Here is a 23,251-nt window from a genome sequence, read left to right as displayed (position 1 = left end):
GAGAGTGAGGTGAGGCTTGGGGCAGAGGGTCTTTCCCCTCTCCAGGGACAAAAGAAATTGATGATGGTTGGATTGTCATGTAAATCCTCTTGGTTGGTGGTGTGAGCTTTCACGGTTGGGTGTGATATAGGTGCCACCAGCAAAACTTCTTCTGGCGTCTCCGATGGGTTTCGGTTGTGCCAATCCCCAAGACAGCCCCACTGCAGTTGCTTATCATCTTTTTATAGTCTTCTTGGCACTCACTGCTAACTGAAATCATTGACTGTATTTTATTTATTTATTTATTTTTTATTGTGCTTTAGATGAAGGCTTACAGAACAAATTAGTTGCTCATTAAATGATTAATACACATCTTGTTTTGTGACATTAGTTGCCAACCCCACGATATGCCAACACTCTCCCCTTCTCAACCTTGTGTTCCCCATTTCCATTTGTCCAGCTTTCCTGTCCTCTCCTGCCTTCTTATCCTTGTGCCTGGGCTGGTGTCCGAATTTAGTCTCGTTTTGTTTTATGGGCTTGTCTAATTTTTGGCTGAAGGGTGAACCTTAGGAGTGACTTCAGTACTGAGTTAAAAAGGTGTCTGGGGGCCATACTCTCTGGGCTTCTCAGTCTCTGTCAGACCAGTTAAGTCTGGTCTTTTTTTGTGAGTTAGAATTTTGTTCTACATTTTTCTTCAGCTCTGTCCAGGACCCTCTACTGTGATCCCTGTTAGAGCAGTCAGTGGTGGTAGCCGGGCACCATCAAGTTGTGTTGGACTCAGTCTGGTGGGGGCCGTGGTCGTTGTGGTCCATTAGTCCTTTGGACTAGTCTTTCCCATGTGTCTTTGGTTTTCTTCATTCTCCCTTGCTCCAGACAGGGTGAGACCAGTGGAGTATCTTAGGTGGCCGCTCACAAGCTTTTAAGACCCCAGATGCTACTCTCCAAAGTAGGATGTAGAACATTTTATTTATAAACTATGTTATACCAGTTGAGCTAGATGTTCCTGAGACCTGTGTATTTTATTTTACTTGTTGGTTGTCTGTCTCCTCAACTAGAGTGTAGCTCCATGAGGCAGGACTACCTTCTCTTTTCCTGTGCTATCTCCTCAGCTTCTAGAACTAGACCCATCATATTGTGGGTCCTCATCAAATATTTGAATACATGGATGTGTGAGAGTGTTCTGTATTTAGAAACTGAGGCCTCAGGTTGGGACGTGATGAGGTCACACATTGGTGGGACAAGAAGCTGGCCTTCTACCTGACCGGCTTTCCGCCAAGGCTCTGCTCTCTCTCCGGTTGCCTTTTGGAAGCTGCTTTGGTTGAAGCCACGCCTTCCAGCTGGAGATGGCGATTCTGGAGGACAGGGTTGGGACATCAACAGACTGGACAGTTTCCTCAGTTTCAGGTGGAACAGGCACTCTGTGGCGGAGGGTTTTGGAGACAGACCTAGTCTGGCCCACCTAGGCATTGCCCTCTATCATTTCGTCTTCCTTCCCTGGCATCTACAGAAGTTTCGCTTGTTGGGAGGCTGAGCAGTGCTGACACATGGTGGGCATGGTAGATCCATTTCTGTGGCAAGTGGCTGATGTCACACTCAACTCGATTTAGGCCAAAGAAGGGCCCTTTTTGGTTTGTGTAACTAAAAAGTACAGGGTAGATCCTTGTATCAGGCTCGGATCCTGAGCTCAGACGTTGTCTGGAAGTTTCTCCATATTCCAGCTTGGTTTTCCTCAGGGCTGGCTTTGCTGTCAGGCAGGCTGTTCCTGAGGGGCTCTGGCCTCGCCTCGTCACAGTGTGAGTCCAGCAGAAAGGGGCCACCTCCATTTCCTTCACTCCAGTAAAAGTCCCAGGACTTGCTCTGATTGGTTTGCCTTGCATCACACGCTCAGCTTGAACCAGTCACTGTAGCTGAGGATGTAATATGCTGATTGGCCAGGCTGTGTTATATGCTCCACTCCTGGATCCATGGATGGGGCCAGCCTCACTCAAAGCACATGGCTGAGAGATGGGAAAGGTCAAATTGGAGTGTAGGTACCCGAAAAAGGGCAGAGTGGTGCTGGGCAGATAGAAACAGCACGCATCCATCCACTGCAGAGGACTTGGGAGTAGGTTTGCACTGCCTTAGGTTAGCATAGCTAACAAAGGAATTTCAAAAGTCTTTGCTAGGGATTTTAAAATTATTTATTCAAATGAAGTTTTTTTTTTCCTTTTTAAATTGAAGTAAACATATGTTATGGACTGAATTTTGTGCCCCCAAAATGTGTGTCGACTTGGCTAGGCCAGGATTACCAGTATTGTGTGGTTGTCCACGGTTTGTGTTCTGATGTAATCATCCTAAGTGTTGTAAATCCTCATCTCTGCGATGTTAATGGGGCAGGATTAGACGCAGTTATGTTAATGAGGCAGAACTCAATATATAGGATTAGTTTGTATCTTGAGTCAGTCTCTTTTGAGATCAAAAGAGAGAAGCGATCCAGAGAAGAGGGGGACCTCATACTACCTAGAAAGAAGCACCAGAGTCCTTGCGCTGAGAAGCTCCTAGACCAGCGGAAGATTGATGACAAGGACCTTCCCCCAGAGCAGACACAGAGAGAGAAAGCCATCCCCTGGAGCTGGCGCCCTGAATTTGGACTTGTAGCCTCCTAGACTGCAAGAGAATACATTTCTGTTTGTTGAAGCCATCCACTTGCGGTATTTCTGCTATAGCAGCACTAGAGAGCTAAGACAACATATGTAGAGAGAAGTCCCCAAATTATATGTGCAGTCTGAATTTCTACAACGTGAAAATGTAACCGGCACCCAGATAAAGAAACACAACATGGCAGCTCACCTGCCCCCCAAACCCCTCCTGTTCCGTCTCGGCCATGATCCTGACTTCTAACACCACAGAGAAATCTTTGCCTGCTTTTGGTCTTTGTGTGAATGGAATCATAGAGTACATACTCTTTTGTTGGTTTTTCATGGCTTCTCTTACTTATTGTTTGTGAGATTAATTGTGTTGTTGGTGGAGGTTGCGATTTGTTCTCGTCACTGTGTGTGGATTCCATTCTGTGAATACACGGCAAGTTACTCACTCCTGCTATTCCTCCTGGCTATCACAGTGTCTGGTTTTTGACCATTATCCTCATGTTCCTAGGAACATTCTCCACTCTGCCAGCAATAACTGCCGATTTCCTTCCCCCGACCCCAGCCCCTGGTAACCAGGAATCCCTTTGGTCTCTACGCGTTCGTCTATTCTAGATATTTCATAGAAGTGTCTGCTTCTTTCACTCAGCACCGTGTTTTCAAGATTCACGCACGCTGTAGCGTGTATCAGGACTCCATTCCTTTTTATGGCTAAAGAATGGTCCATTGTATGGATAGACCACATCTGGTTTATCTATTCAGTGCTTGATGGACACCTGGCCTGATTGCACCTTTTGGCTACTGTGAATAGTGCTACTGTGAACATAGGTGTATCTGTTGTAGTCTCTGCTTTCAATTCTTGAGTTTGTACCTAGGAGGGGAATTGCTGGGTCATAGAAACATTCTTTTTATTTTATTTTATTGTTGTACTTTAAGTGAAAGTTTACAATTCAAGTTAGTCTCTCATACAAACATTTATACATACATTGTTATGTGACCCTAATTGCTCTCCTTATACTGTGACAAGCACACTCCTCCTTTCCACCCCTGATTTCCTGTGTCCATTCAGCCAGCTCCTGACCCTCTCTGCCTTCTCATCTCCCCTCTGGACAGGAGCTGCCCATTTAGTCTCGTGTATCTACTTGAGCTAAGAAGCACACTCTTCACGAGTGTCAATTTATGTCCCATAGTCCAGTCTAATCTTTGTCTGAAGAGTTGGCCTCGGGAATGGTTTTAGTTCTGGGTTGACAGAGAGTCCGGGGGCCTTGCTTTCTGAGGTTCCTCTAGTCTCAGTCAGAACATTAAGTCTTGTCTTTTTACTAGAATTTGAGTTCTGCACCCCACCTTTCTCCTGCTCTATCAGGGACTCTCTGTGGTGTTCCCTGTCAGGGCGGTCATTGGTGGTAGCCAGGCACCATCTAGTTCTTCTGGTCTCAGGCTGCTGCAGTCTCTGGTTTATGTGGGCCTTTCTGTCTCTTGGGCTAATACTTTCCTTGTGTCCATAGTGGTCTTCGTTCTCCTTTACTCCAAGTGGGTTGGGACCAATTGATGCGTCTTAGATGGCCGCTTGCTAGCTTTTAAGACCCCAGACGTCACTCAACAAAATAGGATGCAGAACATTTGGGTCATAGAAACATTCTTATACATGTCTTTTGGTGCACATATATCTGCATTTCTATGGCGTTTTATCTGAAATTAAGAAATACCCACATCTTTCCTTTCTGGGCCTTCAAAATTCCTTAGAGCAGAGAACCGTCTCATATCAAACCTCCCTGCTTCATAGGGGCCTCAGACTTGCCCAACAGCGTCTCTTAATCATAATCTGTGGTGATCCTTAGCAATTATCAGTGGTTAGATGTGCCATAAGGCTATAAATTAATTACCACTTATTGCCTGGGCGGGTCTCTGTCAGCCTATTTGGAAATAAAATAGAAGCAGCATGTGCACACGTGCATGCGATTCAAAACCACCAAGCGGGCTTAAAGTCTGAAGCCAGGCAGGTGTTGTCCACCTGGGCTGGCACACCTCATTCTCCTCAAGGGGTGGAGGTGCAGGGGGGCTTGTTTGAGATTCTCCACCTTCCAGAGCCTGGCTTGGTGGCCGCCTCCTTTACCAAGGGTCTCCAGAATTCCGTCACCTGTAAAAATGGGGTCCTTGCATTTGCCCTGTTTGTATCCTTTCACAGTGGAGGTGGGAGGGTGCGACATGGGGTTTTCCAGAATATGGGATGTTGCCTCTAGGGGGTACTAGGGATGACCGCAAAGGGACCAAGGATGTGGCTTTAAAGCACATTGCCTTTCACAGCGAGAGAACTTCCCTTTCCGGTCTCTTTCCATGCAGATTATCTCCAGGAGAAAGTCTCCATCGGTGCTAAGAAGACCAGAATGCCTTTCTAACACTTGTCAATCTCCCTTTCTGAACAGAGAAGAACAAGTCTCAGGGCCAAAGCCTTGGGCAGGCATGTAGTAATGGTATCTACTTAGAATTTAAGACATTCTTTGGTTTCCATTATATTTATTCACGTGGTTACTTCTTAGTTTTGGTAAGTGTTTGCATTTATGGTAATGACATAATCAACCAACCAGTTGCTGTTGAGTGGACTCCAACTCATGACTACCCCAAGTGCGTCAGAGTAGAATTGCTTCATAGGGCTTTCAGGGGCTGATTTTTCAGAAGTAGATCACCAGGCCTTTCTTCTGAGGTGCGTCTGGGTGGACTCAATCCACCAACCTCTTGGTTAGCAGCTGAGCACATTAACCGTTTGCACCACCCAGGGACTCCAGTGATATAAAACTCTCTTTTAAAATAGAGTTATTTAATCCATAAAACAAAAGGAGACTAAAGGGACACACCAGCCCAGAGGCAAGGATGAGAAGGCAGGAGGGGACAGGAAAGCTAGTAATAGGGAATCCAAGATTGAGAAGGGAGAGTGTTGACATGTTGTGGGGTTGTTAACCAATGTCATAAAACAATATGTGTTCTGACTGTTTAATGAGAAGCTAGTTCTGTAAACCTTCATCTAGAGTAGAATGAAAAAAAGTATATATAATAAAATAAAAGAGTTATTTAAATAAAGCAATGGGAGTTGATTTAAAGAAGCATATTATATAATACTGCAGAGAGTATCCAGATATGGCAACTTCGAAGGGGTCCAATTGAAGGGGAAATAAATGATATTTGAGAAACATTAGGGTGATAGGTATAAAAAGACACTGAGAGAAATAAAGTCAGACATCAATAAAACTCCACCTTCTCCTTCAAACCAATGCTTGGATCTGCTAAGAAAAGCAGAAAAACAGTCCAGACACTTGAGGTTCTCCGATGCCTGTCAGCATGAATGCCAGTCACCTGGCTGGCAGCGAAGAGGGGCTCCTGATGGAAGAAGGGAGGGGACCTCTTGAGTTTTTTGTTCATTTCTTTTTCTTTTTTCTTTAATAATATTTTATTTATTTATTTCGTGAAGGTTTACACAGCAGTTTAAGTTCCCATTCAACAATTTCTACACAAATTGTTCAGTGACATTGGTTACATTCTTCAAATGAGTGAACATTCTCATCATTTCTTTTCTGGTTGTTCTGTTTCTGTTAATCTAGTTTCCCTGCCCCCTTACATTCTCAACTTTGCTTTAAAGTAATTGTTGACTGTTTGGTCTCATATAGATGATTTCTTTAAAGGAGTACAGTATTCACAGGGTGATATTCTTTATTTTGTGAGCCAGTCTGTTATTCAGCTAAAAGTTGACCTCAGGGGCTAGTTTCGATTCAGAGTTTAAAGAGTATCTCAGGGCAATAGGGCAATAGTTCTTTTTTTTTTTTTTTATTGAGGTGGAATTCACCTAACATAAAATTAACCATTTTCAAGTGAACAATGCGGTGGCATTTAGTACAGTCACTATCTAGTTCAAGAACGTTCTCATCACCCCAAAAGTAAACCCCGTTAGTAGTCTCTCCCCAGCCCCTGACAACCACCAATCTGCGTTCTGTCTTCATCAATTTGCCCATTCTGGATCCTCATGAGTTTTCGGAGACAGACTTTCTCTTTCTCGCTAACTCATTGCTCATCGGGCCGGTTGTTCTTTGTTCCTGAGCGTCCACGGGTGATGTGCCATTGCTTTGTTTGGCCAGTTGTTGGAGATGGTTCAGCCTCACGTTTCTGCGTGTAGATTTCTCACTCAGAGGAGCTGGCATCCATCCTGCAGACCAGCTGCTGGTCGAGAAGGAGTCAGGCAGGTGTGTCCTCTCGCCTCCTGCCCTCAGGTGCACACACCTGAGCATTGCTGCGTTGTTGGGCTGCTAGGCATGGCACTCAAGACGCCACCTCCACCCTTCCATTCAGATCTAGCCTCCACTTAGCTTTCCTTCCTCCACTCCCATAATTCATCCTTTATGCTCCATCTGCAGCGTGCTTTTCCCACCTCTGGCCTCTGCTTCTGCCGTCCCTTCCAACTGGAACGCTGCCCCTGATTGCCTCTCCCTTTAGATTCCATCATCTTGACCCAGCCCCAGAACCAGTGGCTCCTGCCTCGCCATTCCTGTGGCACCAAGCTGGCCCCAGCTGTGTTCCTGGCACTGGTGCCTTGTGGACACTCAGGAGATGTTTACGGAATGAATGGAGTTTGCCCCATCTGGCTGCTGATGCTGTTGGTGTTTGTTGGGGAGGCAGCGGCCCTGTTTCACTGTCTGGACCTCCCCTCTGGACACACCGATGCCCTCTCCTGGTCTGACGCCCCCCTCTCGCTCCTCTGCTTCCAGGTGCACCCCTGTTTCTCTCCCATCCTCACTTCTACAACGCAGACCCGGTCTTGGCCGAGGCGGTCATCGGTCTCCACCCCAGCGACCAAGAACATTCCTTGTTCCTGGACATTCACCCGGTGAGTGTCAGCCTGTGGCTGGGCCTGCGGCTGGGCCTGCAGGTGGACCTGCAAGTGGATGGGTACTGAGTGGGGGAATTCCTGCAACGGCCCTTCCTCTCCTCCAGGCACAGAGCCAGTCCAGGGCTGGGTAGTGGGAAACCCAATTTTCTTTGACATTGTTACTTCTAGAACATCAAGCAATCAAATGTCCCTACTTTACCCTGACTCCATAGTTCAAGGATTTTATTATTGCTTTGTAAGGGAGTTGGCTCTGTAAAAGGGCAATAAGGCAGTAAATCAATTAGGAATTACAGTATCAGCCTGGCATGTCTCCTGCAAATTATCCAGGGGCAGCCCTCTGGCCGTGCCAAGATACCTGAAAGGTCTTTAGGTATCAGTAGGCTCCCGGGGCCTCTTGTAGGTAAATCTGGTCCTAGGGAATTTGTCCTGTGTGAAGTTCTGTCTCCACGCAGGGACCAGGGGGGTCAGACCTGTGCCAGTCCCCTCTTCTCTTTGCACCTATGTTCCCTGTCTATAAAAAATGACCAGTCCAACTGCGTGGGTTCTGCCATTGGTCAGATATTCTGTGGGTTTCTGTTTCTGAGTGAACTCTTGGGCCACCCCAAAGCCTCACGCTGTCCCACACCATTTTTCTTTGTCCTCCCAGACTTTTTTAGCACTGACCAGACCCCGCCCCTCCCCCCGGCACCCAGCACTCCACCTTCTGTCCTTTGAGTTAATTTCTTTTACTGTCTCTCTCTCTTTCTGCTGGCTTCTGGAGACTTCCACCGGGAACACACTGTCTTCCCTGCTCTTAGTGGAGACTTACGTCAGTGTGCGGGTTTCCTCTGGTCCCCGCGTGTTGGGAGACTTGTGTTTCGGAGGCTGGAGGGATGCAGACAGCTGTTCAGCAGCTGCGTCATCAGCAGGTCCGGCTGCATCTCTGCTTTCAGGCCAGCGCCACGCAGGCAGGGAGAGGAAGTGGCTTTTATTTTTCTGTCATGGACGTGGGTGCTTGAGGAGGATGACTGTGGGGCGGTTGGCTGCCTGGTGGGCATTACCCCTGAGAATGGGACGCCAGCTGGAAGCGGCTTCTGCGTGGTGGCTGCTTTTCTGCAGCTGAAGCTGGGGAGGGTGACAGAGAGGCAATTAATGCAAGTTCCTGTTCTCTGAGGGGAGCCCTGGTGGCGCAGTGGTTAAGAGCTCGGCTGCTAATAAAAAGATCAGCAGTTCGAATCCACCAGCAGCTCCTTGGAAGCCCTATGGAGCAGTTCTACTCTGTCCTATAGGGTCGCTATGAGTTGGAATTGACTCAACAGCAACGGATTTATGAATCAGATGGTACAGGGGTTAAGAGCTACAGCTGCAAACCAAAAGGTCAGCAGTTCGAATCTACCAGCCACTCCTTGGAAACTCTGTGAGGCAGTTCTACTCTGTCCTATAGGGTCATTATGAGTCAGAATCGACTTGAGGGCAATGGGTTTGGTTTTTTGGTTGGTTCTCTGAGGTGTGCGGAACAGACGGGGCTGTGTCCACTAAGCGGGGCCTGATGGCAGTTAGAGGAATTAGCCAGGGAGGGATTGAAGAAAACTTTTGGGGAAGGAAGTGGCCCAAGTGGAGACCCCAGAACAGGGAGTGCTGCTCTAGAGAGGAGGAGGGGTGACGGGTTGTGTCCCCGAGACCACCCCCAGGTTTGATGACTTGCTAGGAGAACTCCCAGGGCTGAGCGTATCATACTCACAGCTGTGATTTGTTACAGAGAAAGGACACCTAGCAAAGGGGGACAGGTCCAGGGAAACCAGGCAGAGATCCCAGTGACAAGGCCTCTGTCCTGTGCAGTTGGGAGTCACACTGATAGCTGGCATTCACTAACTGCTTACTGCGTGAGTTGAGGTCCCCAAGACCCACCCCCAGGTTCGAAGAATTGCCGGGACTCCCAGGACTTAGCACAGAGTCGTGTTCATGGCTGTGATTCATTACAGAGAAAGAACACAAAGCACAGTCAGCAAAGGGAAAAGATGTGATGGAAGTCCAGAGGAAACCAGGTGTAAGATTCCAGGGTCCTCTCCCTGTGGAGTCACACAGGAGATGCTCAACTCCCCCAGCAATGAGTGTGACAGCATGTGTAAAGTGCTGTCTACCAGCGAGGCCCATTGGAGACTCAGTGCCCAGGGTTTGTATTGGGGCTGGTCACATAGGCGCTCTCTGCCCGGCACATACCAAAATTCCAGACTTCCTGAAGAAAAGCAGGTGTCAAGCACCAACCACATTGTTTGCACAAACAGTCTAGGCATGGGGAGCCGCTCTTACCATTTAGGGGATGGCAGGAACCCCTAAGGCCAGTCCCCTCACTGTGTCTGTTGCTGCAGGTCACTGGGATCCCCATGAACTGCTCTGTGAAGCTGCAGCTGAGCCTCTACATCAAGGCCATCAAGGGCATTGGGTGAGTGGCATCTTGGACCTGGGGCTGTGGTGCTCATTTAGAGTTCAGGGGCTCAGGACTTCTCATGGCCCAGACTCCGTGATCCCCAAGAATGAGGGTGTGGGGGAGACCATCAGGTGGATGTGGGTCTAGTCCTTGCCCAGCTCCCACAGTGGGCATCTTAGCTTGGGGCCCTGCCCCAGAACCACCTTTTCTCTCTTGACATTTCCCCAAAATGAGCCAAAATCTTCAACCCAAGTTGTTCCCCACTCAACAGAGTGGCAAAAATTAAAGTCTGACAAAACCAAGTGTTTGCAAACAGAAACTACCAAACAGCATCCCTAAGTGTGACTTTTCACTTGAGAAGAGGGATTTTAAAAGCACTAATTAAAACATTAAAAAAAAACAGCTTGAGATACATTCACATACCATAAAATGCAGTGTCTTTCAGTAACTATGTTGTGCCATCGTCACCACTATCTAGTTCCAGAACATTCTCATCACCCAAACAGAAACTCTGTACCTATCAGTCGTTATTCCCCATTCTCTCCTCCCCCAGCCCCTGGAAACCACTAATCCACTTCCTTTCTCTATGGATTTTCCTATTCTGGACATTTCTTACAATTGGAATCATCTATGTCCTTCTGTGATTAGCTCCTTTTATTTTCTTTCATTTGTTTTCAGTGTTCATCCATGTTGTAGCATGTCTCAGTAGTTCATTCCTTTTCATGACTGAATTATATTCCATTGCGTGGATAGACCACATTTTGTCTGTCCATTCATCAGCTGATGGACATTTGGGGTGTTTCCACCTTTTGGCTATTGTGAATAGTGCTGCTATGAACATTCATATACAACTTTTTGTCGGAACATCTGCTTTTATTTCTCTTGGGTATATACCTGGGAGTGGAATTGCTGGTCATGTGGTAACTCCATGGTAACTTTTTGAGGAACTTCCAGACTGTCTTCCACAGTGAGTGTACCATTTTGCATTCCTACGAGCAATGCATGAGGATTCCAGTGTCTCTACATCCTCCCCCGTACCTGTTATAACATCATATTCTGATAGAGAAGGTGGAGGTACACTGATTGATTATGTCAGTGTCTGTACTTGTTAGCATATTTGAAACAGTGTCATTAAAAAGACAAAACTTCCCCTAGGAAGATGCCTGGGCTGTAGGAATGTGAGTGTCTACCCAGCATTGTAAAACCTGCCTCTCAGCTGGAAAGAATAGCGCTTTGTCCGAGAATGGCGGGGGTAACAGCTGCAAACTTCTTTTTCTCCCTCCCACTCGTGCCTTTTGTTTTACATTTGAGGCTGCTCCAGGGAGTACTCTTGGGATCAGTGAGTGGTGAAATGAAACGAGGCGGGACGACGGGTTTGCACCCCAGTTTCTAACTCTGGTGCCGACAGTCACTTGGCACCTGGTCTGCCAACTCAGATGCCAGGAGGGTAACCTAGGAAAGGGAGCCAGGCAGGCTGGGGGATGAGGCCAAGGGTGCTGACCCTGCCCAGCGCCTGCCAGCTGTGGCCACATGGGAACACTAGCCTAGAGTGGCTCTGTGTTCTGCATTTGTCAGAAGGAGCTGGGAGTCTGGATGCTAACATGAACTCTCCCCATGATCCCTTGTGGGATGCTTATCCAAATTAAAAAAAAAAATTATTTATTTTGTTGTTGTTGAGAATGTACACAGCAAAACATAGCACCAATTCAACAGTTTCTACATGTACAATTCAATGACATTGATTACACTGAGTTATGCAACCATTCTCACCCTCCCTCTCTGAGTTCTCCCTCCCCGTTAACATAAACTCACTAATTCAAATTCTTGACAAACACTGTGCAAGCCAGCAGTTCACACAGGCTCTGAATTCTGCCTGTTTGTGGACCTGGTGTCCGTGGGCTGCTGCCTCTGCCTCCGTGGGCCTCTGAGTCCTCAGCTGTTCAGAATCGACCTCCCACGAGGGCTGGTGGTCTCAAGGGCAGGGGTCTCAACAGCAGGTGTGTCTTGCTATCTCCGGGGCTCAGGCTTGGGCCGGTGAGGGATGGCGTGGGAGAGCTCCGGAGGCTCAGCCACCTGGAAGCAGTAGCTGTTAAACTGTGATCTTCGGAGGAATTTTTGTATTGTTCGCTCACAAGACGAAGACAGCAGGAGTTGCAAGATGCTTGCATTTAATTTACATCAATCCTTACAAACTTGTTTAGAGAAAAGAGGCCCAAGTAAATGATGCCTTCCATGGCGCTTCTGAGCATTTATCATCTGTAGGTGGTACTGTGTGGACTCATTTCCCTCAGTGGGTGCCTGAGAGATCCTGCAGATAATCGTGATGGTGCGATTTGGCCCCCGAGTGAGTTTCATTTCCCAATGCACAGCTGAGCCATCCTTTAAGCAGACTCAAGAACGGGTGACTTCACCTCCCCGCTGTGCCAGCTCACATTTAAGCAGCCTTCCTAGATGCCCCACAGAACATGTCTGTGAACATCTCACTAAGCAGAACTTGATGGCACAGCTTTCCCTTGCTGCAAGGAGGCTGAGAAATAGTATTTTAGCTGGGTGCGTTGCCATCCTGCGTAGAACTGGGGCTCTGTTCCTAAAAGGGATGAATAGATGTAGGCAGGGGGGCAGTCCCTGCTGCATAGGAGATGTGTGCTTCAATTTAAAAAGAGAATGTCCCACTGTCGAATTGCTCCCTGCAAAGGGAGACTCCTGTCAGCACTGCATCAATATGTGTTTCCCAAGCTCTCACCAATCAAGCGGTTGCAGAATCAAACCCCGCCTGATCCCAGAGCTTACAACCCAGCAGACAGAGACAAAGAGAAATCCATGTGAAATTGTGCACTACAGATTACTAAGTAAACACAAGTAAGCCAGTGCGTACCTTCTTACTGTCAGACCGTGTGTATCCTGCTTACTGGTTAATCCACCCGTTACAAGCACATGTCCAAAGCCATCTGACTTAGAACATGGTGGCAAGGCCTCTCAGCTTCCTGTCTTTTGTCTCACTTATTTTCAGACAAACAGGGAGCATCAAACCCGTGGTCCTGCCCCTGCTTTGGTTTGGACAGGTAAGGTGCGCTTCTTCCTTCACCAGGTGCCTTCGGGCAGGTGTCGGGTACCTGTGGAGGAGCCAGTGGGGATTTGAGGCAGGGCGGGAATTGAGCAATCCATTAGAAACTTTTCACACTGTCCCGACACTTTGTCCGTTGTCCCATTGAGTTGAGAGGATCACTCGGTTTGGGGCAGACTGAGGAGCTGTATGAAAAGGTGAAGTCCCTGGCCCAGGGTGTAAAACACTTTTGTCAATGCTAGCAACCACTTCTGCTGAGAGAAGGAGAACTGGCTTTCATGGTGTCAGCTTTTCAGTTGAGCTTTCTTCACCGCCAGCTTCTCAGGTTTCCTCCTGGCCTAGCTCATTTCAAGTTGGGGTGAGCTAAAGATCAGACTCCCCGATCTCATTTACTTCCTGCTCGTATCGCAGTCTGATGTAGGTTGGTGGGGAGGCGGAGCTCTGCTCCACGCAGCCATTCACGGACCAGCAGGTCCCGCCCATCACATAGCCCCGCCCATCGTATGACCCGCCCCTCCGAGGTTCTCGGACCCCCCCCCAATCTCCACTCAAACGGAAGTTTTTATGGACCAGGTTTGGAGGGGGTGTACACGTCACTGCCCATACCCCATTGGCCAGAGCCAGATCACATGGCCTTGCCCGACTGCAAGAGAGTCTGGGAAATGTAGTCTCTCAGCGTGTGCTGGAGGAAAAGGAGGTGCGGGCTGTCTCCAGCACCGGCTTTGGGGAAGGTCTGAGGGCGGGGCCGAGGGCGGTGGTGGGGGTGGCCCCCAGCCCGCGGCCCCAGCCCATCGGTCGGCCGTTCTACCTCCGCAGAGTGGCACGATGGAGGGCCAGACCCTGCGAACCTTCTACACGCAGCTGGTGCTGTTGCCTGCAGTGCTGCACTACGCCCAGTACGTGCTCCTCGCCCTGGGATGCGCCCTGCTGCTGCTCATCCCCGTCGTCTGCCAGATCCGGAGCCAGGTAAGTGGTGCTGGAGCGCCGCCGGGGCCGGCGGCCTTTGCTCACCTGCTGGAGAGGGGGCCCGGACCCGATCTCCCAGCCTCCCCTTCCTTCTCTGCCGTCCCCGGGGCACTCTCAGCCTGGAGTCCTCTTGGGCAGCGGGCCGAGCCCTGGGCCCTCCGTCCCCTCGGCCTCTGCTTGTGTCGGGGAGCCTTCTCTCGCATTCTGCGCGGCCTCTTCTCTGCCTGTTCTGGGTGGCATGGGTACTCTCGCTTGGAGGGGCTGCAGGTGGATTTGGGGGAATGAGACCTGGTACTTCTCTGATTTGTTCATGGAGTGGAGTCAGCACCTGCTGTGTACCAGGCCTTGTGAACAAGACAAGCCTCTGCTGGGGGTGGGGACATGCTACTGGGGAGACACGAAAAACAAGTAAACGGAGACAGTCGTTTCACCCACTGATAATACAGGTGATAGAAACAGGATGGGCTAGAGTGGTGCTGTCTGTAGAAGTACAACCTGAGCCACATGTGTGATTTTAAGTTTCCTAGTAGCCACATTAAACAAAGTAAAGAAAGATAAATAAAGAGAAAACCCAAAACCAAACCCATCACGGTCGAGTCCATTCCAACTCATAGCAACTTTATAGGAGAGTAGAACTGCCCCATAGGGTTTCCAAGGAGCAACTGGTGGATTCGAACTGCCAATCTTTTGGTTAGCAGGTGAGCTCTTAACCACTGTGCCACCAGGGCTCCAATTCTGATCATGTATCTTATTTAACCCACATATATCCAAAAATATTACCATTTCAACATGAAATCAATATAAACAGCATAAATGAGATATTTTGAATTTTTCGGTATTAAGTTTTTGAAATCCAGTGTGTATTTTACACTTACAGCATGCCTCGATCCTGACCAGCCCCATTTCAAGGGCTTAATAGCCACATGGGGCTCATGGCAACCATACTGGACAGAACAGTGGCCAAGGGGGATGGGAACAAGTAGGAGTGTCAGGAAAGTCTTCTCTGAAAAGATAAAACTTAGATGTGACTGCTAAGGAGACCCTCAGCATAGAAGCCATGGAAAAGCGTTCTCCAAGCAGTGGGTATAGCCAGTGCAAAGGCCCTGAGGCAGAGGTGGGCATGGAGCACTGGAGGATGAGACAGAGGATCAGAGTGGCTGGACAGCAGTTAGCACAAGGGAGAGGGAGGTAGGAGGTGGTATCTGAGAGGGGAGCAGGGGAAGCTCTGCCAGGTCCTATACTGCAGGGTGAGGAGCTTGAAATTGATTCCAGGAGTGACTGGAAGATTTCAAGGAGGAGAATGGCTGCATTGCCTGCTGTGTGTAGAACAGGTCCAGGGTTAGGAGGGGTGTTGCTGGAGAAGAGCTCTGACGATCGAGCCCGGGGGCATACAACCTTTAGAGGCAGGAACAAAAGGGGGAGACAACAAATTCCCCTTCTTGATTTGAGGCCACTCATTCATTCATGGCATTCACTGACAATGCTTACCTGGCCGCTTATTTTTTGTGAAGCACTGTGCAAAATTTGGGGGATACAGAAGTGACTAGAACGTGAGGTCTGGAGACCAGTGGGCAGACAGACCTTTAAGCAAGTGGCTGTAGTCACAGTATGACAAGGGCTGTGATCAGGGGCTACTGTGTTAGGCAGGGGGTGGCCGCTCAGGGGCAGGAGTCGAGGAAGGCCAATTTCAAATGCAAGAACCAGTAAGCCATTGCAGGGCCCCACCGGAGTGTCCTGCAGCAGCAGGCGTGGCCTTCGCGCTGGACAGCTCTCTGCTTGTCTTCGAGCCATCTTCAAGCCTTCTTTCTTGCTTGGCTTTGCCAGACCAATCTCTTCTCTTTTCCCTCTTTCTTGGAGGAAGCTTACTCGCTTGCTTGCTTGCTTGCTTGCTTGCTTGCTTGCTTGCTTGCTGGGGCAATAACAAGCCTTTGTAGACTTTTAACCTCTACTTCTAGAACCTGAACTAGACTTCCCTTCCCAGTTCCCCCATCCTTTGGGGGAGAAGTTTCCATTAGATGAGGTTGCCAGGGCCCCACCAGCCCTAGCTCTGGTCACATCACTGCCTCTAGCGTTTGAGCCCCCGTGAACGTTCAGACCACCCGCCTGCCTGGGCACCTTCTCTCTGCCTCTGCCCCAGTGAGAACCAGGACGGAGCTGGGTGGAGCTGGTGAGCATGAGAGAGCCCCCTGTAGTTCTTGACTGGATTACGTGGGAGGGCAGAAGGGACCCGCTTCCCTGGGCACAACATCAGCATGGCTTTCCACTGGTGAGGACGCTTACACCCTCACATGGGAGCCCTGGGGACTGGCTGTGAAGGGGCTGGGCCAGAGTAAGGGGAGGCAAGACATTTTTGTCCTCTGGCCCCCTCTGTCTCTTTCCTAATCTTCCATCAAGAGAGGGAGGGAGCCCCAGGGGGAGAGGGAAGGAGCATGGGAAACAACCTGAAAACTCTAGCTAGGGTCCCCTTCCCATGCCTCACCCTCAGAGCAGTGTCCCACCCTGACTCCAGTAAGAACACTGTTATTTCCATTGATAATGTGGTTGACACTCCCCTTCTGCAAGTTTCACTGAGTCCAAGTGGCAGAAATTTATCTTACTAGGTTCTTTGGCTTAGTAGGGTTAACCCTTGCTGGTGGGTTTTTTTTGTTTGTTTGTTTGTTTTTTGCATTTGTCCTGATTAAAAAAAAAAAAAAAAGTATAAACTCCATTATGTATTTCACTTTCTGTCCTGTTCAAGCCATTCTTAAAAAAAAAAAAAAAAAAATTTTTTTTAACAGAAATCTCTGTTTCTGGTCAATTTAAAACACTACCTGCTCAGTGCCCAGCCAGCCCAACATGGCCCAGCTCTCCGCCTTGCTTCCTGTCTACAGCCTAAGTTCACAGGCAGACAGACCCTTTTAAGCTTGGCTTGACCGTCCATCCAAGCATGTTTCCTGAAGGTGCTTTTACTTCTGTGTGTGGTGAAGGGCAGCAGACCCCTAAATCTCAGCCGACTCCAATCACTACTGGCCGTTGGGCTCTGAAATTACGCTCCCTGCCTGTCTTCCCTTTGCTCTTTGAAAATCGAAGAACCGCGTAAAATGTTTTGTGCTTGGCTGCAATGTCAACTATAAATTAGCTTGGTTATCTTCTAGGAGAAATGCTATTTATTTTGGAGTAGTAGTAAAAAGGGCTCAAAGGATAAGGAGGCCATTCAGGCCTATTCCGAATCCCTGATGACCTCACCTCCCAAGGGGACTGTGCTGCAAGAAGCAAGGCTATAGGTGGGTACCAGGTAATGGCGCGTCCCCTCCTGTAGCGGGTAGAACCCTGGCAACTTGCAACACCTTGGATCCTATGCATTTCTTCAGCCTCGACTTCACCTGGAGTGTCTACAGACTTAAAACACATTGGTTTATTTTACGTTTGGAGAAATTGCCCTTCTTACATTCAGTGAATTTTATCCCAGGCGTGGTAGGAGATGGTGGGTGATACTTGTTCTGTGGGCTGGTATCTTATTTGCAAGGTTGTATTAGAAAGCATGTAAAACCCTGGCAGCGTAGTGGTTAAGAGCTACGGCTGCTAATGAAAAGGTTAGCAGTTGGAATCCACCAGCCGCTCCTTGGAAACTCTATAGGGCGGTTCTACTCTGTCCTATAGGGCCGCTATGAGTTGGAATTGACTCGAAGGCAACAGGTTTGCTTTTTTTTTATGGTTTGATTAGAAAGGTGAAGGAGCCCTGATGGCGCAGCGGTTAAGCACAGGGCTGCTAACTGAAGGGTTGGTGGTTCGAACTCATCAGTGGCACCACAGGAGAAAGATGTGGCAGTCTGCTTCCGTACAGATTACAGCCTTGGAAACCCAATGGGGCAGTTCTATTCTGTCCTATAGGCTCTCTAAGAGTCAGAATCGACTCAACAGCAACAAGTATTTAGAAAGGCAGGGTTCAAGGTTTTGACCAGGTGCTCCTCAAACCTCTTGTATAATTGACTTCTGGGGGATGTTTGCTAAAAATGTAGAACCCTGGCTAGGCTTCTAGAAGTCCTGGAATAGAATTGTGGGTGGGGCCCAGGAATCTGTGTTTTAATGGACCTCCTCAGGGATTCTAATGTAGATAGTCCAGGGACTCCCTTTTGAGAAACGTTGGTCCAAATTTGGGATGCCTGATGAAGAAGAAAGAATTTAGACATCAACTGAGCATCAACTGTGTACCCAAGACCTGGTGTGAGGGTAGGGTTGCCAGATTTGGTAAAAACCAAAAACAGCAAAAAATAAGGATGTCGAATTGAATTTTAATTTTGAGTAAACAACAGATATATATTTTTTAAATTTATTTTTAGTGGCAGTATATGAAGCCAAACATACATCCATTCGCAATTTCTACATGAACAGTTCAGTGACATTGGTTACATGCTTCACACTGTGTCACCTTCTCACTGTCTCTACTCTTATTGTTATATCACCATTAATATAGACTCTCTGCCCTTTCATATTTTCATCTGTTTTAGATTAACTGTTGTCAGTTTGAACTTACATAGATAATTCTTTCTAAAAGCAGAATGCTTAAGGCACACATTCTGTATTAGTTGAGCTAAACTGTTGTTTATTTTAACAGTGGCTTCATGGAATAGTTTTGGTTCAAGGCTTAAAGATTATTTCCGGGCAATACTTTAAGGGGTCTCCATAGTCTCAATGGATCCAGTAAGTCTGGCTTCCGTATGACTTTGAAGTTCTGTTCCACACTTTTCCACCTTTTGATCATAGACCCATCTGTTGATCAAAACGTTGAGTAATGGTAGCTGGGCACCATCCATTTCTTCTCATCTCATGGCAGAGGAGGTAGCAGTTCATGGAGGCAATTAGACTGCAGTCCATTTTCTTCTCTGATTCCCGGGTCTCCTTTCTCTGCTGTTCCAGGCAAATGGAGACCAATTATTGTATGTTTGGTGGCCGCTCACAAGCTTTGAAGACCCCAGGTGCTACTCATTGAGTGAGGAGGTAGAACAGAAAGTCTTAGAAGCAATGTTAGGCCCATGAAGCCATAACCCCAAACCTTTGAACCAAGAAAACTAATCCCATGAAGTGTTTGTTGTTGTGTGCCGTTGAGTCAATTCCGACTCATAGCAACCCTATATGACAGAGTAGAAGTGTCCTATAGGGTTTCCAAGACTGTATTCTGTATGGGAGCAGATTGACAGGTCTTTTCTTCCAAAGAGCAGCTGTTGAGTTCAAACCGAAGACCTTTTGGCTAGCAGCCAAGCACTTAACCATCGCACCACCAGGACTCCTATGAAATGTTTTGTTATAAGTAGTATTAACAAATGCAGCCTTTTTTTTTTTTTTGCTGCTACAACAAGTAATTTTTTAGTATAAGTTTATTTCATGCAGTATTTGTAGTATAAGTATGTTCCAAAGATTGCACAGGACATACTTCTACTAAAAAGTTATTCCTTGTTTATCTGAAACTGGAATTTAACTGGACACCCTGGTTTTCTCTGGCCAACCTTCCTTAGGGAGTAGGTGCCAGGGCTGGTGACGCTGGGGGTGCTCTCATTCCCGCCCTGTGTTTCTTTGGGTCTGAGGTCTTAAGAGAGCCGTGACCAGGGTGGTATCCTCCCAGGGAAGGTGACAGGCAGAGCCACAGGCCCTACGATTTGGGTTTGGGCTGGAAGAGTCATTTTACCACTGTGCCTCTGATAATAGCTGTTAATTTGGTTTCTGAAAAACGTGCCGCCCCCAAAAGCTTCTGTGGCCAGGTCTGCCTTGGGTGTAAGTAGTTTTCTTGGGAGCCGTGGAGCACGGGTATGAGGCAACAGGCCTGCTTTTTGGGGCCAGTTGGCGGCTGCCTGCTTGCTTCAACAGCCAGGGCAGGAGGGGAGATCAAGTGGAAAATGAGAAGTGGTGGGCAGAGGCGGGTTTGTATTGGCAGGCCCCATGGGGAGGGGGCCAGCTACACCCAGCCAGGCTCTGGGGAGACATCTGGGAGGGAGGGCCTGAGCACTAAGGCAACACGGCCCCATCTCGGTGGCAGGGTGTGCGGGCCGGAGAGGCATCCCCCTTTCCTTCCTGTCTTCCAAGAATTCCTCTGGGTGCCACGTCCTCGTGCACCATCTGATGCCATGAGCGCCCTGTCCCTTTCCAGCCACGAGCCCCTTCTGCGGACACTTGCTCGGCATTCTTGGGGTACAGGGCTGGGGGTCCTTGGGCATAGAACAGGGAATTCTTCATCTGTTCATCTGTTAGATGGGGTGGACGAGGGGGTGTTGAGAAAAGCCAGAGTCACTTTTAGCACACATAGAGCCGGTGGTTGTGAAGTCCCAGGCCAGCACCCCCGGAGGTGCCCCTCCCAGGACATAACCAGGATGTCCTGCCAGCCCCTCCTCCCAACAAGCTAAAAGGGGACCTCCTCTCTATTTTGCCAACAGACTGTAGTTTTCAAGTCATTAGGGAAGTGTTTGACTTAGGAAGTTCCCTGGCCTGCCTTCTGTGAGGTGGCTCGGCCCCCACTCCCATGCCCAGCCCCAGCCATCTGTCTTTGGGGAATGCAGTGTCCTTGGAAACCAGGCCCCTGGGAAGTGGCCATCGGTCAGGAAGACCAGGAATCCCTGCAGGGCTGCCTCCACCCGCCTGAGTCACATTCTTCGAAGTCTCAGGCCTAGGTCACTGGGGGAAGCCTCACACCTTCCCTGCACCTGGGGGTGGTCCAGAGGCACCTGGGCCACAGGGGATGCCCTGCTTGAGAAAAGTCATCAAACAGGTGTCCAAGAGCCCTGAAGCAAAGCGTATTTTTATGTGAATAAGAAAAGGCGGCCCCTCTGGGCAGTTCTAGCCTGCTCTAGGGCAGAAGGCTTGGGAAACAAGGTGCCAACTGGTTTCAGCCCCCTCTGCTGGGCACCCTTATGCAGCGAGCAGCCTGGACAACTGTACGTGGCAGCCCTTCCTTCAAGAAACTGTCCTGGCACTTTCTGACTTTCCCATTTGATCTCTCTCCCATTCCAAGTGCTCTTTCCTCAGTGGAAGGGTAGTGGACAGGAAGAGGAGGAGCCAGCTCCTTGTTCTTGCTCATCAGGACTTGTTAAATGTTTCATTCTTAGGGAGACCAGGAGTCCTTCCACAGCCTTTTCACCTTAGAGAGAGACTTTCTCACTCATGGCGACTTGGGCCCAGATTGCCAAGGTTCCGGCCACACCTGGGTGCCCAAGCTGCCTCGGTGTGTGATGGTGTGGGTGGGGAGGCCCCAGGCTTGAATCTGGCCGAGTCCCGGAGGCCTTGAGCGTGTCCCAGAGAGAGAGGAGCTGGCATGCCCCCAGCCCCAGCCCAGAGGGCGAAGCAGGCCCCTGGGGGTGGTGAAAGGCCACAGCTTTTGGGGCTTTTCCAACTACAGCTGCTGGGCCAGGGGGCCCCTCCCTCCTTTGGGGGCATGGACACAGGAGCTTAGAGAGGGCGAATAGGTACCCTAGAGTTATGATTGTTGTTATCTTTAATTTTTTTTTCGTTTGAGAAATTTAAAAAAATATAATTTTAGGTAAGTTATATCTGCATTCTCTCTTACCCAGAACCAGCAATTAATTGTACCTTCCGCCATACCTCTCTCCTTTTTCCTTCAGCTCCCTCTCCCCCCTGCCCTCTCCCTCCCCACCCCCGAGACGAAACATAGTCAAGAACTTGGTATACGTTTTCTTTTTTTCTAAATCTGTATATATGTGCCTACGAACAATAGACAATTTAATTTTTTTTTTTTTTACCTCAGTAGGGTCATACTCTAGCCAGCTGCCCCTCTTCAAGTTTGTGAGAACTGCCACATTCGATAGCCCTCTGTGAACATGTTTTTGAAATGGTCTCTGTTGGCAGGCAGTTAGGCTGCTTCTAGGTTTTCTGTTAACAGTATAGCGCACAAGCCCTGGACTCCTTGTTCTTCCTGTCTCTTGCCTGTATGAGGCAAGTCTCTCTGGCCTCAGTTTCCCCATCTCTGAAATGGAGTGGGGACCAGGGCAAGGTAGAGTTTGGCTAGATGAGGCGGCCCTTTCCAAACGTGTCTTCCCGGAGTCTGTAGGTCACTCCAGCCTTTGCTGTGCCATGTTGAGCTCGACAGATGGGCTCTGCTAACGGGGAGGGAGAGGGGAGGTTTCCACTCGGGGGAGATGTGGGTACAGGGACCAGGGTGGGCCGGGCATGAGGGTGGGCCTTGGCGAGCCGGTCCCGAGGTCCAGCGTCCCCTTTCTCCACAGGGCCCCGAAGATTCCACGAGCCAGTCCAGCCTGGTGGCTCAGCCAGACCAGCTCCCCAGCCCCTGCACCCCACTTCTAATGGACTCTGGAAGCAGACAGCCTGCCAGCCACAAAGCCTGAGCCCCCCAGTTTCCACACGTGTGTGCACATACCTTCACACATAAACGCCAGCTCCTGTAGACACACATACACAGGTGTGTGCAGACACACTCAGGGATGGAGCCGCTGCAGAGGGAACTCAACAACGAGCACTGTTCCAGAACTTTCTCTCCAAGTGACCCATAGGCCTCTGTTCCCCTGGCTCTGGTCACCACGTGCTGTGGGCGTTGCGTCCCTCCCTTGGGTGAGCATGGGAGGTCCCATCCAGCTGTTGGGCCCCAACTCTTTGTGACTCACGCCACCCCTCCCGAGACCCCCTCCCCTTGAGGCAGGAAACACTGCAGCGCCTGCATGGTGGCTCAGCCTTGCAGGGGCTTCCTACCCAGGGGCCGCGAGTGCAGACTTCCTGCGCTGAGGACGGCAAGTGCGTCCACTAATAGACCCCCCCAGGTGAAGCACCTGCGTACGGGCCTCCCCAAACCCTGTGGGCACAGGAGGTAGCGTGCTCCTGCTCCCAGTGTCTCCTCACCCCGGGCCAGAGTTTTCATCTCCTCAAAGTTGACTCAGGCTCTGGTTTTGGTGTCTGGGGCCCTTTTCCACCACTCTATAAACTGATGTCATCTTGGACACTGCTGGCCACACCCAGGCCGGGGCGGCAGCAGGCTCTGTCCTGAGATGCCTTGCCATGGGGTCCCTTGGCTTTTGGGTGCCAAGGCAAAGGCGGGGAGGCCTGCGGGGCCTCCACAGGGTGGGAGACCCCTCCGCCTGGTGCTTTTCATCTCTGGGGCAAGCTACTGTCTCTATTCTACTGGAAGAGAATTGAATTTTATTGTCTTTTAAAAATAACTCATGATTGAAGTAATAAACCTTTTTAAAAAGCTAACAGTCGAGTCTGTGACAACCTGTTTGCTGGGTGGGGTAGGTGGTGACGGGTTTCCTGGAGGATTCTAGGTTCTTCTTTTTCTTGTCAATAGCTCCTTTCTGGTGGCTGCCAAGAGCGTCTCCCACAGGGCTGGGCTGCAGACTTGCCAT

At 49.2% G+C, this 23,251-nt stretch overlaps 1 protein-coding gene across 1 annotated transcript in view; it reads left to right on the top strand.

Annotated features, from left to right (window-relative positions):
- SCARB1 (scavenger receptor class B member 1) overlaps window positions 1–22,240 on the top strand; it is an 85,886-nt gene extending 63,646 nt beyond the window's left edge. The window contains exons 8-12 of the mRNA XM_023739269.1: window positions 7,355–7,473; window positions 9,825–9,898; window positions 12,894–12,945; window positions 13,764–13,913; window positions 22,121–22,240. Of these exons, the coding sequence (XP_023595037.1) occupies window positions 7,355–7,473; window positions 9,825–9,898; window positions 12,894–12,945; window positions 13,764–13,913; window positions 22,121–22,240 (515 nt within the window). The remainder of the gene's footprint in view (window positions 1–7,354; window positions 7,474–9,824; window positions 9,899–12,893; window positions 12,946–13,763; window positions 13,914–22,120) is intronic.
- The last annotated feature ends 1,011 nt before the right edge of the window (window positions 22,241–23,251 follow it).

Source organism: Trichechus manatus, unplaced genomic scaffold (assembly GCF_000243295.1).
Source record: "Trichechus manatus latirostris isolate Lorelei unplaced genomic scaffold, TriManLat1.0 scaffold00131, whole genome shotgun sequence".
In the NCBI taxonomy this organism is placed as follows: domain Eukaryota; kingdom Metazoa; phylum Chordata; class Mammalia; order Sirenia; family Trichechidae; genus Trichechus; species Trichechus manatus.
The sequence above is the reverse complement of the archived record's forward strand: the minus strand, read 5'-3'. Positions and strand labels throughout refer to the sequence as shown.